The following is a 17482-nucleotide window of genomic DNA, read 5'->3' as shown; positions in this document are numbered from 1 at the left end:
CTTTTATAAAACACCTTCCAAACCAAAGACTGCCTGAATGAATTCAGAGAAGAGCTACACTGTGCTGTCTATACAAGCTGGAAAGGTATCCTGTCCTGAAACTCCTTTTTTATGGAGAAGGCAGAATTACATAATCCTCATCCCTTTCTCTTCAGAACTGGACAATTGATAGGAAACTCAGAGTTGTTAATTTCTACAGTTAATCTTAATGGTTGATTTTATGCTTGCAAATGTTATTCCAAAGTGCTAGAGTAAATAGAACACTACACTGTTGTTGATTTAAGTGATTATACATACTTTCTCCCATCCAAAGGATTATTTACTAAGGCAACAAACTCAAAATTAATTTTAAAGTACTTCTTTTTATTCATGGTGGAATCCACCCATGGAATTCATTGCCCCAGGATATTATCAAAGCTAACACTGCAGCTCAGAATTAATGATATAAAAGAAATTAAAATACATAATAGCAACCTTAATGTGACATTCAGGTTTTACAACTGCCTACTCAATATAGGAAATAGACAGGTAAGACCCTCAGGAAAAGAGAAATGCATTAATACAACCACATCCTGAACATAATGCATCAAAGGATATACTTCTAACAAACATATCAAAACAGCTGATTTATCTGACAAAATAACTCCCAGTATACCAGTTTCTCTCATTCTCTAAAAGAATGAGAAGGCTCCCTCACTCATTCTGAAAACTTCTTATCCACACACTACCAGCTTCCGACCTGCTTCAGAGACCTGTCAAAATGACAGAATGAAGATCTGTGGTCACCACTAAAGTAATGCTACAGAAAACTTTTACCCTAAAAAACAAATCTGGACTGATTTAGTTACAAATTGATCAATCCACTGCAGGACAGGGAAAAAAATTATACAGCCTCTTACTAGCAATTCATACTCAGAGTATCTTTAGAACTACCTGAAGATATTGGAAAGGCTAAAACAATCTGCTGACTACACAGACTTTTTCACTAATTAGAACTTGCTAATTTCATTCTTCACAATGGAAACTAAACAGTCTGTTTTTCAGAGTGCTACAGTCTAACACATGAAAGTAGTTACTCTTGTTCCTCAAACCAAACATTATCCTCAAAAAAAGACACCACAGCTTCACAATGATTATCATTTCAAGGTGAAAAAACTGTAGAGAAGAAAATGTGGAGTGTAAATACTCAGCTTTACACACTTGCAGGAAAGATTTTACTGTTCTGAAGGAGGACATAATTTGGTGTCCCTTTCAGATACAATCTTTTGCATGATACTTCCTTGCATGAGTTCTTTTAGCAACACCAGCCACTCTGAAGTTGTTCAGCTTGTGCTAGCATTTACAACTCTGCTACTTCAACAAAAATATTGTTGAACATGTAACATGAAATTATTTTTGTGCTTAAGAGGTTAAAACTGTTGAACTCCGTCCCCCTGCCTATTGTATATCAGTTGCTGTTTCCTGCAGTTTTGGACTTTAGCAAATACCTGAAATGAAAAAGCACCATAGCTACATACATACAGGTGCAATAATTGTATCATTCTCTTCCCTGATCTGTATCAGAAACATCCACCAAAAAATGAGTTATCACCAAATACACACAGGTCTGTCATTTCCTGTTTTGATTTGACTGCTCTGATTAGAAAGAAAAAAAAAAAGGAATGAAAAAACAAAATACAGCTCAGTGTTGGACCTGCAATTTAGAAGACTGGGAATTTCATGCATGACATGATTTCCATGAACTCCAGTACAACAAATAAAAGGATTCAGGTGCTTTCCAGTTCTGACAGTCACCAGGCAAACTGTCCACTTTCTTCAAGTAACTCTCACCAGGCAGCTGTCTCCCACTGATTTCCATTTCCATGTTCAACACTATCTCTGGAACAAGCTACCCACCAGGTCAGCCCTAACCCTTGCACACTTATAGGTTCTGGTTTTTGCTCATCTTAGTAATTAAGTGGATTCAAATCACTTAACAGAATGGTTAGGATAAGTAAGTAGAGAAGGTAAGAACCTATGGAGACAAGTTTTATTCCTATTTTATGGTGGAATTCATCTTTAAGTGGTTTTTCAGCCTGAGTGCTAGAGAAGAAGCAAAGACAGCCAATCCAAGATGGCTGTTACACCAGAGAGAGGGAGCACTGCACTTACAGCAGACTGCTGCTTCCCCACTCTCCCAAAAATTCTTTCATCTGGATTTTAATTGACCCTAGGTGGAAGCCACAGAGATTGCAATGTCCTTTTGTGCACAAGAATATCTAACCCTGTGCCTACAAGCCTGGAAAATGTTGCTCTTGCAAGGCTGTGGATATTTTGCTCCTGCTTGACACCTTTCACCTGCTCCCATTGAATGAGGCAAAACTTCCTGTAATCTAAGAAGCCAGGTAAAATAAATTAAATCATTTGCATGACAAAGGAAAGCTTCCATTTTAGCTGGTTTAGAATCTCTTGTGCAAACTGACATCCAAGTTAACTTTTTTTTCAGCATGCTACCCACTAATGGTTCCTAGACTTTCTGTTGCTGTGACTAATACTTTTATGAGTGTTCTGGGACAACGCAGAGTTTTAGAATGTAATGGGAAATCTATGTGAATTTTTATCATGCTGGTCCCTAGCATTCTCTTGGTTCATCATAATAAATATTCCCCGATGTCACCATTATGACAAAAAAACCCCACCAGTCTGATTTTTGCCTTCTTTTCAGTAATTGACCAGTTTTAAAACATAATAAGCATGACTTTCCCCATCTACAGAAAGTTTATTTCAATTCTAAAAATATATCAAAGCTTTTTGATATGTATGTTTACACTGTCACATGCAATGCCTCTACACAAACTGCCCTCTAGTCTGAACAGTCTTGCATCACAACTTGCTATGTCATCACCATGACATCACCTGCAGAGGGAGGCAGATAAAAATCATTCAGTCACCTGAAAACTGCAACAAAATATTGTACTCTATGATCATTTCTTGAACAGCCACCTCCAGTGAAATCAAGGAAAAGCACAAAATAAATAATAATCCAAGCACAGCATGGTTCACTGCCTCCACAGGCTTGCCTCAGTATTACAGGTGCCCAATTTATTCTCTCTATAGCAAACGCGAGTAGCAGTAATTCAGAGCAGCAAAACATACAGGGAGGTATCGGATTCTGAAATACACATTAAACATGCAATTTAAGAAGCATTTTAATACCTGGTAATGTAGTAATTCAGGTATTTCCCCCTCAAAATTTTCATCAATATTTGTTAATTTGGGGATAAATATCACCCAAGCATCATGGAATCTACCTTTTCCTTCCAAGGCAGAACACAGACCTCACTCCCACTGAGGCACTTCCGGCAGGTGAATATATGTACTTTTGAAAATACTGTAATGATTTAAGAAATGTTCTCTGCAACATATTGTTCATATCTTGAAGAGATGCTAATTCTGATTCATTCAGTATCATTTTCATGAGTACTGGTTGCTGAAAGGAGAAATAAAAGAAATAACATGAAGAAAAATAATTCCTGTTATTTACCAGGAGTTTAAGCATTTGCCTCAAAGACAGTTGTAAATATTTCCAAATAATATCTGAACTCTGTCATCAAAAAAACTCTGAAGTATTTTATTTTTATCTGCCATTGCTTTCAAAACACTGATACCTGCACTCAACCCCTCAGAAAACTCTAAACTTTCTAGAAGCTTCTACAACTCTGAGTTCATCTGGGTCAAAATTCAAGAGTTCAGAAAGCAAGTGTAACTTCTGGGAAGCACTTGGCCCAGGAAACTACCTCACTGAAGCCCATTTGCTGATAACACACAATCCAACAGCATCAGTCAAAACCCAGAGAAAGCCATTCTCTGGAAAAATGTCCTAAGCATTTTTTCCCCAGCACCCCATTTCAAAATAACCATATTGGGCTTAAGAGAAAACTAATGAATTGTGTGTGAACAAAAACAATTAGAAGCAGTATAATTAAAAACTGTTATTAAGCCAGCTTTGTGGTTCAAGTCTCTGTAAACCAAAGAAAGCAATTACCAAAAGATTGCTCTGATGCCTTACTTCAACACGAAAAATCACTTCTTGCATTTTTCAAGTACATATGAGGAACAAAAGAAGACAGATTCACACCAAGGCTCAAGGTTTAAAAGACAAAATACATAAAGCCCACTTTTCAGCACCAGTGCCAAAAGCTCCCTCTCCTCTAATTTGTTACTTGTTTTTTCAGCATTGTACTACTACAGTAGAGAAAAAATATCACATTGTAGTAATCACACTGAAAAAAAATCCAATAAAGTACCCAACTCTCTCAGTCTTATTACCAAACACACTACTTCATTTGCAATAAGTTTCACATTACTCTAAGTTACTATCTCAACTCTAGGATCACATTGGACTGAACATAAGATTTTTATCATGAAAATAACATGACAGGATCAACCTTGAAATCATAAGCCCCCAATAAGCTTTTCAATCTCCAAAGCCTTCTATTTTGTGTGTGTTAAGTTTCCTGTCTTTATCAGACACTCAAGACCCATCATTCTTGAGCTTTAAATGGAGGCTTACCTGCACAAGATTAGACTTCAGTGCTACAGATCTGATCTTAAAAATTCTTACAAGCAATTGTGGTTTTTTCTCAGATATGTGGTACTGTTCAGTGCCTGGAAAGTATTTCATCCCAGCAAACTCATATTTTTTCATAAATGCAAACTAGCATTAGTATTTATTTTAAAAGTATGTAAACTTAAAGTATTTCAGGTATTAAGACTTAAAGCATTAACCATTTTAACAGTATTTAAAGAATCCATTTTCAGCTTAGCAGATGTGCTAGTTTTAATGATTTGCCACAGCTGCCACTGCCCTCCACATACCTGGTCAGGGCTCTCCAACCTCATTACTTTCTAGTCTTAGAAAAAAAAAAATATATACCATGATAAGAAACTGTAGTAACTGAGCTTATTAAAATCACACACAATGGATTCTGAACCAAAAGAACCACTCTGCATTTCCATCCTTTTGGCAGTGCCAGACACATTCACTGCCCAGACAGGGGCAGGAGACACAAGAGCATCAATCTCTCAGTGAGTCCTTGCAGCAGCTTTTCAGCTGCGGATGTAACCTCACCGTAAGTCACACAAAAACCATCACTCTAAAAAGCCTTTTCCAGAAGCCCATGAAACACTTCCTTGATGCTTTGAAAAGGAAGAGAGCACTGGCTCAGGGATAACTCAGGTGCAGACACAAGGTAAGTGCAAGAGTGAAGACAGCTGAACTGTGATTTTCCTCCTAGTGAGTGCTCTGCTAAGAGTTTGTAAAGGGGGAAAAAATAACACCTACAGACACAGTAAACTAAGGTAAGAGAAAAGCTGTTTGTCCACTTATTAATTCCTCTCAAATCCAACTGAACAAGATCACTAGATCGAAACCCAAAAGTTCCACAGTGGGAGTTCTTTTTCATACTGAGAATGGAAAGTCCCTCTTTCAGGTTTTATCTTTCGATTAGTAAGATTTATGAGCATAAGCAATTCATGACAACATCAGTTCTCATCTGTGGAAGTATTACTGCAATGCGAAAGTACTTCTGCATTACTAAATATCGGGAATATGGACAGCAAAACCACTTTATCTGAACTTGTTTTGATACAGAAGGAGTCTGAGCATTTGACAGAATAATGCCCCTCCTATTTTAATAGCACAGCAACCTATTATATAATGAGAATAATATTAAACAAAAATTCACCTAATTCATTTCTTTGACCCACAGGTCTTTCCAGTAAATTCATCCTCATACTTCAAAGATCCTTCATAAATTTAAAGAAAGCACGGGGCCTGGCTGATTCAAAACAGGGAGTTAGCTCTATGACTAACACTGGCCTTGAAAGACCTGTCTGACATCCCCAGCCCTCGGCTTTGAGAGCACCCCACCGCCTGCCCCATGCATTACCAGCCATCTCCTCTGCACACCGACCACCACGGCACAGACACCTGGTGCACAGGGACAGCCTTAAATCCCCTCATCTGCTGCCATGGATCAGTGGAACTGTGCCCTTCCCAGCACCAGTGCTGGCCACCCAAGCCTAGGGCTGCACCTGCGGGGAGGCCGCAGGCTCTAGAAGGAGCAGAAAGCGGGTGCTGGTCTGAAAAGCTGCCTCCCTCTCATCCCTCATACAACCGACCTAACAACACCCACCACACACACGGCCTCAGGCAAAGCGACGGGGAAAAGTGCATTTTCACTGCCAGGCCGGAGGGCTGCACACCGCGAGGCACCAGGGAGCGCCCTGGGTCCCGCATGCCTCCAGCGGGGCTGAGGATGGGACCCGCGTCCTCCTTCCCGGAGGAGAAGTCGGAGGCAGGAGAGGGCACCTGGAACAGGGTGTCGGGCAGCTCCTGGGCAGAGTGGAGGGAGAAATGCGGAAATAGAGAGGCGCTGGCCGGGCCACCACGGGGTTAGTCAAGGGCAAAGCCCCGGGAAGGATGCGTGTTTCGGGGGCCGCTGGGCAGAGCGGTCCTACAAGGACGGCGAGGCCGCACGGAGGGTGGGAGTCGCTCCCGGCAGCCCCGGCTCGGCGCCCGCTCCGTGCGGCCGGGAAGGGGCCAGCGGCGGCCCGGGACCAGCCCGGGGGCCCCGCGGCTGCCGCGCAAGGTACGGCCGGCACCGCTCCGCCGCCCGCGGAGGATGCGCCACGTCGGGCTGACCATGGACGGGTTTCTCTCCGCGCCGTACCATTCCTGGCCCCCTTCCCCATCTCCCGCCCCATAGCCCCCCACAGCCCCGCACCGCCCCGGCAGGCACCAGCCCCGGCCGAGCTGCCCTCCGCAACCGCGGCTTTCGAGGCCAGCCCGTGGTCCTGCGATTTAACGGGCATCGGAACTTCTGCAGACTTTTTCCGAATTGTGCGGAGAGCACGGATTAATATTAACATATTCACCCATTGCTGGACACCACAGTTCTCCATCCAAAAATTAATTAGTTTCTTGGATGGCCGCCCGCTAAGTAACGGGCTTTAATAGACTGAAATTTCTCTCTCTCAAAGTAAGGAAAATCTACCTCCTGGAAACCTCTGTAAATTTGGGAACTGCTCCTTCTGAAAGACGCTCACTCTTCCCTTTACAAAGTACCCCCGAAACCCTAACACTGCCTGCAGGGCAAACCCTGAATCCTCCTCTCTCCCACGCCTTGCCCGAGGATGCGGGACGAGGCGGGACTCAGAAAGCAGCGGCAGCTGTTCCGAGCGAAAAGCCGCGGAGCCCCGCACGCCGGTGCGGCGGCCGCGAGTACCCACCACACGTGGGAGCCCCGCAACCCCGAGCGGACCGCAACGGCGACAAAAATTAATAACAACGGCAAACATATAAGAAATTAGGGGCGAGTTACGAAGTTTAAAGTTTCTTGGAGAAACAGCGGAACGGGGAAGATGCCACGAGGAAGGAGAGCGGAGCATCCCCCAAGCCGGCAGCGACGGCGACCCCACGGCCCCGGGACACGCACCCTCCCGGGGACCCACGGAAGGAGGGAGGGACGGAGGGACGTACCGGCAGTCAAGCACACGGGCAGGAGCAGCCGGAAGGTGAGCCCGCACACCACCTCGCTGGCCATCGCGGCGGACGGGGGTCGCAGCCGGCCGGCCGGCCGGAGAGCCGTCCCTCTCTGCGCGCCACCGCCGCTCCTAGGGCCGCCCGTGAGCGGAGCCGCCGCGGCGGCGGAGCATCGCCCGTCCCCTCCTCGCCTCAGCCGCGCCGCCTCACGCCTCCCGCCGCATCCCGGCGGCAGCCCATGCAAGCAGCGCCGCGCCGCACCCCCGGCCCAGAGCACGCACACGCCCGCCCCTCCGGGGCTCCCCCCACCGCCCTCCCCCGCTCGCCCGACGGCGCGGGCCCAGCCGGCGGCACCCGGGAGCGCCCCGCACCGCGCCAGGGAATTGCCCGCGGTGCGCCCCGCCCCGCCCCGCTCCGCGCCTCCTCCGCCCCCGCCCCTGCCTGCGCGCCCCTCCGCTGGGACCGTCCTGCCACCGCGCCGGCTCCCCTTCTGCGCTGAAACTTCGCCGGCTTTCCCTAACGCTTCTTTTCGTGTTGGTTTTGGAGAGGGGTGCTAACAATTTTTTCTTTCTTCACTTTTTTTTTCGTTTAAATTTTTGTTGTTAACAGGGTTTTTTTCTTGATTGGGGAGCGGTTTTCTCTAATCTGTTCACTTTCCGGCCCTCCTTCTTCTCCCCCCCTTCCCCCTCCCCTTTCAGCAGCACATTTAGGTCCTCAAGAAAATTGTCGCCTGGAAAAAAAATAGATCTCCGGTGGCTGGAATGTATTTGACTTTTCTGGAAAGCTTTTTACCCTTTAAAATACGGTGCTGGTTAGAAAATGCTGTGGGTTTAAAGGGACCGCTTCAAGGCCCAGCTGGTGTGTCCCTGTGCGTGTGCTGAATGAACCTCACAGGCGGGGTTGGAATAGCGATGCTGTAAAATATAAAGTTATTAATGTTGTTATCAATACAGGTAAAAATGTGTTTCACTTTTGGCAATGTATTGCAATGCCTCGCACTTAAATGATGGAAGTTTAGACTGCACATCCTCTTCCTGGGGGCAGTGCTTTAGGTAACTTCACACTGGGTGAAGGACCTCAGCCCTTCCTCCTGGTGAAGGACCTTATCCAGTCTCACCTCAAATGTAAAGAGTCCTAGATTTTGCTCTTGGAAGTTTTGTTTGAATGTTTGTTTTGGGATTTTTTTTTCCTCTTATAATTACTTAAGCATATTTTGCTTTCCTATGCTTTCTAAAAGAAAGTATTTTCATATCCTTCTTGCAGAGAAAAATAATTGCAAACGTGAACATGACTCACAGGAAAGTATAAGGGGTCTTTTAATGAAAAAAATTAAAACTATGTATTTGGGGGGTTCAAATGACAAGTGTTGAGCCATGTAGACATCCGACTTTTGTTTTATGAATAATGGCAATTATTCAGATACTCAAATATTATGTAATGTGCTAATAGAATCTGATACAAGTATATTTGAGAAGTAAAGAACTCTAGACTTAGATATATGAAAATGCTCAGGAAAGCTAAGAAAAACCAGCCACAGAGAGTAATTCCATGTGCCTAATGAGTCTGATAAAAGGAACCCTATCACCAGAGCCTAAGCTTCCTCTAAGGAGGTACAGTCAGCTCACCGGCAGTGTGTGGAGTAAAATGTAACCTCTATTTGTCTTTACAGAGATTGCAAGGAAGCCCCATCCTAGCAGGATGAATGTGACACCTTGGTGTCAGGGCACAGCCTGTGGAGGTTGCTCCCTCCCTCCCCAAATTCAGGCCCAGCGTGGCTCACCCACACATCTTGACCACGAACCAAGCCTGGATATGTGATTCTCAATCTTCTGGCACAGGTTTCTTTGCACATCAATCTTTGTGAATACACCTAGTGATGGTGTCTGTAGGTGGCAGAACACTAGGATCAGCAAGTACGTAGTCTGCTAAAGCGGCAGATCAGCCTGCGGTAAAGTTAATCCCAACATTGTTTTAAGACCACAGGATCCATCTTAAAAATTTTAAGTTTCCAAAGAAGCTTTCCTTGCCTTAGAGGCTACAATAGTAGTCTCTGTGTGTAGGATACACGCACAGCTGAAACATTCTGTGCACTTCGGCAACACATTTTCAGATATTGACTGGGTTTGGGGGGTTTTGTTTTGTTTTGTTGGTTTTGTTTTGGTTTTGAGTTTTTCAAATTAGCTAAAGCCAGGATTAAGTATTTATTGTCTTTAGAGTAGAGTTACCAAATTCATTACTTCAGAAAGCATTGGTTTTATGCTAGTGTTTGGGAATTAATTAGCCACTTTTCAATACTTTCCATTCACACTGTATGAAAAGAGAAGTTTCAATAAATGCATTGCGTGGCTCCTTACATTTTACCAGACTGTTCATCTACTGCAAAATCTATGCAGCCGCAGTGCCACCTTTTGGCTAAAACATCTTTCGTGTAAGCAACAACATCACTTTCCTGCAACTGATGGGAGTTAACTGTTTGCATACACAGAATTTTGAGAGAACAATGAAACATCCATTGTCCAACCACACACCTCTGGAGTGGTAGAAAGCATAAAGAAATACATGAAGCCTTACCAAGAATTGTGTACACCTTCTGTAGCTCAGCTGTTGACAGAAACAATAAATGCATTAACTTGAAAATTGGAGAGGCACTTTAGCCAGCGTGGAAGCAATAAAGCACAGGACTGACTTAAATTTAGAAAGAGAAACTGAATTAATGGGAAAAGTGTCTGTTGGATTAAGTGTACCTAATAGAGAGCAATGGTTAGAAATAGGCCAGGAGGTTATTTAGCTAATTCCAGCTTTTTTAAGTGACGCAAAAGCAATTTGAATATAAAGCAAGAGGTTTGCTTCTTCCCTAAAGACATACAACTTACTGAAATCACACTGTGGGCCACACAGTTTTCCTCTTTCCCTCTGCAAACCACAGGAAATTGCCAGTCTGTGTGACTCCTTCAGCATCCAGTAAATGTGCTAGCAGTGGATGTAGCTATCTCATCACCTATCGGCATTTCTTTCCCTTGCTTTCAGCTACCAGGATCTCAGCCCCCCAGATGTGTAACACTCACCTTAGTTGAAAACATTTCAGCACTGGGGAGATTGATGAAGCCTTAATAAAGAGTGGGAAGAAGATCTTACTTTTATAAAATAACAAACCTCAGCCATGAAAATATTTGCTCTACCTCATCTTGTCACCTTTTCTGTAGTGATAACTTGGGGGTTTTTTTGAAAAATGTTGTTCCCACTCCATCCAGTAGGCAAAATCAGTGGCAGTGAATTGAGTAAGAAGCCAAGAGAGCTACTGGGAGGGAAAAAGTCCAGAATGTATTGTGTCACCAATTCCACAAGGTAGAATATAATAATTTAGAATTGGTGGTTGAAGTTGACTGTATTGAGCTGACTGTCCAAAACAGTGCTGTTCAGAAAAACATCTTCTAATTGCCTGAGCTGTTGTGTTTGTTTGGCTGTTTGAATCATGAACTCATGCCTTTGTTCTAACAGTCAGAGACTCTGAATAATATAACAAGGGCTTGGCTATGGATACATGTGTGTATATATATATATATATATATACATGATCACAATCCATACAGTTGGCTCACTCCATAAATGAGTGCTAAACTAGCTGAAGAAATAAAACTCCTCTATATAAAAAGGCAGCAAGGCATTAAGTTCCACTGAGAGGCAGGAGAAGTTACTGAAGCCTTTTCAGGGCAGTCACTGCTGTACAGTGCTGGTTTATATTTGTTATTCTTACAATATGAGAGTCCTGCTTTGGGGACCTGTGGGGAAGGAAATGGCTTTAACATTTGCAGTGATGATTAACTAGTGTGTTATGTCTCTTGATCCATGCTCCCTAAGAATACATGAAAACATCCTGCTCCTCGTACCTATTCTCCTCCTGCTCAGTTCTGTCAGCAGCTGGGGGAACAGCCTGCAGTGGCTCACCAGGAGTCAAGCAATTCAGTTTTTAAGCTTAGTTCACATTCACCTCTGACTGAAACTGTTATTGTTCTCTTTCAGCATGGAGTTCAGTTAAACTTCAAAATAATATTCAACTTCAGTTCTGGTTCAAGAAAAGTTAAAAAAAAAAAAAAAAAGAGTTCAAGCTGATTTTTGGTTCAGAGTGAGTTTAACCAAACTCCCCAGTACCAGCAGTAGTCAGTAACTATTTTATCTTCCTAAATTATGAGCTTGTCTTGCTTTACAATAAGGAAATTCATTCCACTCAAATGTATGCTGAGTAGGCATCCTTAGAAATATTCAGCTGGCCCAGCAGAGCAGGAAAGTTTCTTAGGAGCATCCAAATTTCCTCCATGCTTGATATATCTTCCATTCATTAATCCACAATTTCACCACTCATTTCAGATGAAATAGAACTGGGCACAGGGTGTGCAGAAGCTCTCTAAAATCAGATGCATTACCAAAGGTCTGGGGTTTTTTTGCCTCCTAGACTGTGTTAGTGTTCACAACTCGTGTTACAGAGTCTGTCTAGAACTTTCATCTTGCTCAGTAAATACCTATTTATAGAAACTCTTGTTGATTGCTGGTCTTGTTTTGATGGGTTTTACAATCTGATCAATTAGGAAGTATCAAAATGTTATCATCTTTACTTGAGAATAATGTAAAACTCAACAAGAGAGAACTGTCATGTACTCAAGCAGTTCCTCTTTCATCACGTTTTGTAAGACATCAAACCTGGCAGAATCCAAATGATGTCTCAAAGCATCATTTACTGTCTATGCAATTATAAAGGAAATCTGTTCTTGACTACTGAACACTTCCACATAGATCAGAAGTTAATCATTAGGAGCAACATTCATTATGACTGTTAGGGGAAATGGCATTGGCTAGTGGTCAGTGCAAAGGACTAACAATACAGAGCTGCTCACAGAGTGGATGGAAACCAAAACCATCCCCAAGCTCCTCCTGCATTATTTTGTGGCTGCATCAATGACACAGGAAAGCTCTTCCATATCCATTGACAGGAGAGGCTAGACAAGGTGGAAGCTTGTGGGATCTTCACATAGAGCTGTGACATGACATATCTGTGAATTAACTCATATCAGGAGTAAATTTTAGCAATTATACATGAATTGTGTTTGCTCCTTCCAAATCAAGTAATCATCAGCAGGTGAGACACTGCTTTGTTTGCTCACAAGTTTCTTTTCTTGGTAGAATAAGAAGTATAGGATAGCTTCAACAGTTCAGGATTATTAGTACTTTTAATATTTTCCTGATTAGACTATCAGATTTCTGTGATTGCTGAGACATATTATGTCAGGGATTTTTAAGCACCACACCTCAGTAGTGATCAAATAAAATAAAAAAAAAAGAAAAGTAATTCTAATAATAATTCTAATTCAGCATACATAGTATACCTGCCTGCATGTAATCATATTATACATTGGAAGACGTTTTCAAAAGATTGTGCAAAGTCTGAAAGGATTGTTCAATAAACAATGAACCATGAATTTTCCCCTGCGTGTTCAGAGCCCAAACATGAGCAGACTGTCAAATAACAAACAGGCATGTCACATAATTAAAACTGTCTAGTAAAAGAGCAGAGCTTGTCAAGAGTATTTTTCAGTCTGAAAAAAACCACAAGTAATAAATTTCCTACTCGTCACTGAAAAAGAATTAACCTTTAAGATTATCTGTTTAATACTTTTACATTTCAGGCATATTTTAAAGAAAATTTTCAAACAAGATGGAACAATGCCATGAAATACAATTATTCCTGGTCATGCTCTGTATCAAGATCATTGGTTTGACTATGGATAATTACAACATGACCATAAAGCACATGATGAAATTAAGTGGTTCCAAGACACTCCTGCTCAGATTGCTGTAAACACAAAGCTGTGCAACAGATCTGAGCTAGCTGGAATTAAACCATGAAACATTCATCTGGACTCCTTTGGAAATGGCTGTCAGCGATGCCTTGCTGTGGTGGGGATATCATTAGTAGCTGGCAGAGAGCTGGGCCTTTGCATCACAGAAGCACCGTCGCAATTTACACTTCTGCTGGCGGCATCAGTGCAGAGCAAAGAGAAATGAGGCTGAGCAGATCCCAAAGCATGCTGGACCAAAACCAGAATTCTCTGTGGAGCAGTATAACAGTAAAATAATAGATTTATTACCCAAGTGTAAGAGCAGACATCACTTCACACACCTGTGTTTCAGCCAGAACTCCTTCCTCCAGCTGAGCCTACGCAATCAAGGAAACCACTGACTCCTGCAAGTCCTGAGCTCAGATCCAGTTTAGGATGACTGTGACTGAAATGCATCATTCCTGAAAGCTGGGCAGTGGGCAGGCATGCCCTAAAAACACTCTTCTTCGTTCACGTGGGATTCGTGGGCAGGGAGCACTCCCTTCTAGTGAGACAATGAAATGCTTTTAGTCCAATGTCTCTTTTCAGTTTCCCCACATCTTCCACCTCATCCCTCCCTGCCTTTCTGCAGAGCCTACTATTGCAACACCTGCTCTTCTGCAAGGGCTGGAGAAGCTCAACCTGTCCTTTTGCTTCCCTTTAAACAGACACTGAAAAAATCCTTATAAAATCTGTGTGCGTTGTTACCACACCTCAGGCAGATCTGCAATGTAAGGAAGCAAACAGGAATTTCAGGTTGGAAAGGAAAGTAGCTCCAGCAGGACTGTGCTAAGAAAGCTGCTGGCATGCCTTAGCTCAGTCACCTGATGGGTGAGCAGACACACAGTCCTTCACCGCTCCCCTTTTCTCATTTTTCCTGTCCCTCCAGGATAAACTCCTTGAGAGAAGCTCTTAGCAACTAAAGAATAAACTTGGCTTGGAGGAGATGGACAAAATGAGGAAGAGAAGGGAAGGAAATGATTTTATGTTCACACACACATGTGTGCTTCATCCCTGTCTTGGGTAGGAAACAGGGAGTCGAGAAGTAGGAGAGGAAGTCAGCTGATGAATGGCTCCAGGCAAAAGAGAATTACCTGGCAGGGTTGCTCCATACAGCAGTATACATTTAAAAATAATTTTGAAAACTAACTGGTTTGGACAGAGACATCTGTCCCCAGAGCAACCAACAATGGAAAACCAAGCAACAATAATTTTCCATTCCAATGACCAGTGCTATAATTAGATAATAATGCTAGAAATTTAGTCCACTTTGAGGTGAAACAGGAAAGTCATGCATGCTGCCTGACAGCTAAAAAAAAAAAATCCCTGTTAATTCATTTACAGGGACTGTTTCTGCGGTCAGACAGATATTTCTTTAGTAGTGAAAATTCAGCAGCTCCAAAAAATTACTGCTGAACTAAATAGAGAGCTTCATATTGAGCTCTCAAACATCATGTGACACCAAGGATCAGACACCCTACACACATCGTTGGTGACCTGGACAACAGGCATGGACAGTAAACTCTCCTCTAAGCCAAGGAGTCAAAGCTGGCAAAGGACAGGCACATTGACCAGTGTGAGAAAAACTGGAATACCACTGCTTGTAACACTTCTGTTTCGTGGCACAAGAGGAGACAAGTTTGACTTAGAAAAACACTGCCTTCATTCTTAAGAGGAAGAACACCACTGGAAAAAGCATACAAAAGTTACAGAGCACATGACTGGAGTTACAGGATGGAATCCTAATTAATACTTTTGTTAAAAAAACCCTCAATTTTAATTCTTCATTCAGATACCAGTTTGATTCAGCATTGCATTACAGACCAAAAAATATTAACTAAAAACCCTCCAAATAATCTAAATATAATTTTCTCTCTAAGATGAGAGGGAACCAATTCAAGTTATGCCAGGGGAGGTTTGGATTGCATATTAGGACAAATTTCTTCACTGAAAGGGTTTTCAAGCACTGGAACAAGCTATCCAGGGAAGTGATTGAGTCACCATCCCTCGAGGTATTTCAGTAATGTGTAGACGTGGCACTTAAGGACTTGGCAGTGCTGGGTAAGTCATTGGACTCAATGATTCAAAGATCTTTTCCAACTTAAATGATTCTGTGATTCTGTGATTGTGCATTTTCCTATGGTCTGGGGTACAAACTGAGATTTGAATGTGAAATCAATGCAGGCATGTGAACATGGAAAATATTTCAGATCCCACATAAGCATTGCCAAACCTGTTTAATTAAATAAATTAAATTGAAAAAAAAAACCAACCAAAACCACCAGACAGAATTATAGATGCAGACCTACATTTTGGTAGATAGTGAGGTTCCTTTCACTGCTTCTGAGTCTTTTAGATTGTTGTCCAGAGATATAACATTTTCCATTTACATTATAGAGAGAGTATAAAAGAAACTTTTTGAATTCATTCTGGGAATAGATCCTTTCAGCTACTTATTGAGGAGTTAGACCTACCCTGGTAGTTCTATTATGTTTTCCCAATAATTTTGTCTTTTTCTTTTCTAATTGTATTTCTGCACTTATAATTACTAAAATCCATCTGAAAATAAGACAATAGTAACTGAACACAGTGTTGAATCTTCCCAGAAAAAAAAAAAAGGAAATGCATGTTTTAATATGGCAAGTGGATTCAATTTCTGAGTAGGTTTATTATTCACAACAGGGTCAAGTCAATCTCCAAAGAAGCACAAGGAGCTCCACAGGATCAAATTCAACTGCTGATGTGCAGCCATCTGACATTGTGGGATTCATAAACCAATTTCTTGGTTTTGGTTTGTGTTTTTTATTCTACAGAGAGGTGTACTGGGATTCAGGTAATTTGTGTGTGACAGATCCATGAGGCATCCACCTGCAAGTGGCACAAAACAGGCAAAGCAAGCACAAGTTGTTGCATCTGTTCTAATCCTGCAAGGCTCGAGTAGGGGGCTCCTAGCCCTCAAGCACACACATAGTACCAGTAGGTAGGTCAAAGGATCTGCACCACTACACTTTCTAAAGTGATTCTGCTGCTGCACAGACTTCTGCTCTCAGGGTGACTTGTTTGATAGCTGAAGTGGGCACATGTAAAGATTAGGTCTGTGATATATTTTACATACATGGATATTTTCACCACCCAGCTTGGGAGCCCAGTCTTCCAATAAAGTTGAGAGCTGCAGGCACATTTAGAGGGTAATCCAGAGCTCCTGTTTTGGAAGTGCTGGATTTTTCTCTGAAGGTACTCATCTCTCCCTCCACTAACTCCTTAGCAAGACTAGAGGGTTGGTAGTGAGTCCATTCCTGGTTTACCTGCCTGTTACAGGCTCTTATGAGCAGTAGGGACAGAAAGGCAGCAGGATGCCAGAGCTGCCTTGCTGCTGTGCACAGTGGCATTCTTTACCATGAGGTCATGAGTCTACAACCCAAGATACCTGAGAAAACAACCCTTTTGCATCTTTACCTCTCCTTGGTCAACTCAGCTCAGCTGGAAAGAGAAATAGCAGGGTAAGGGATTGGCTGGATGGACACGGGAAAAGCGTTGTGGTCAATGGCTCTATGCCCAGTGGAGGTAAGTGACAAGTGGTGTCCCTCAAGGCTCTGTCCTGGGACAGGTGCTCTTCAATATCTTCCTTGATGACACAGAGAGTGGGATTAAGTGGACCCTCAGCAGGTTTGCAGATGGCACAAGCAAAGTGGTGCAGTTGGCACAACAGGAGGACAGGATGACATCCAGGGGGACCAAGCTTGTGAAATGGGCCCACAAGAATCTCATAAAGTTGAAAAAGTCCAAGCGCAAGGTCCTGCATCAGGAAAATCCCAGACATGATCACAGACTGGGAGAGGAACTCATTGAGAGTAGCCCTGACAAGAAGGACTTGGAGATTGTTGTGGATGGAAAGCTGGACATCACCCAGTGATGTGCACTCACAGCCCAGAGTGTACTCCTGGACTACTTCAAAAGCAGCATGGGCAGAGGGTTGAGGGAAATGATTCTGCCTGTACTCCCCTCTGGTGACACCCCACCTCAGCTGCTGTGTCCAGCTCTAGGGTCCCCAGCACATGAATGGCATGGATTTGTTAAGATTCAGGGG

General features: G+C 42.8%; 1 protein-coding gene across 3 annotated transcripts in view; it reads right to left on the bottom strand.

Annotated features, from left to right (window-relative positions):
• The window catches only part of PIEZO2 (piezo type mechanosensitive ion channel component 2), a 286565-nt gene extending 278784 nt beyond the window's left edge, over positions 1 to 7781 (bottom strand). For all 3 annotated transcript variants that reach the window (XM_077184102.1, XM_054635188.2, XM_077184105.1), the window contains exon 1: positions 7523 to 7781. In XM_077184102.1, coding sequence (XP_077040217.1) covers positions 7523 to 7586 — 64 coding nt within the window. In that variant the 5' untranslated portion in view covers positions 7587 to 7781. The remainder of the gene's footprint in view (positions 1 to 7522) is intronic.
• Positions 7782 to 17482: the final 9701 nt, after the last annotated feature.

Source organism: Agelaius phoeniceus, chromosome 1 (assembly GCF_051311805.1).
Source record: "Agelaius phoeniceus isolate bAgePho1 chromosome 1, bAgePho1.hap1, whole genome shotgun sequence".
Lineage (NCBI taxonomy): Eukaryota > Metazoa > Chordata > Aves > Passeriformes > Icteridae > Agelaius > Agelaius phoeniceus.
This window is presented reverse-complemented; position numbering and strand designations above follow the sequence as displayed.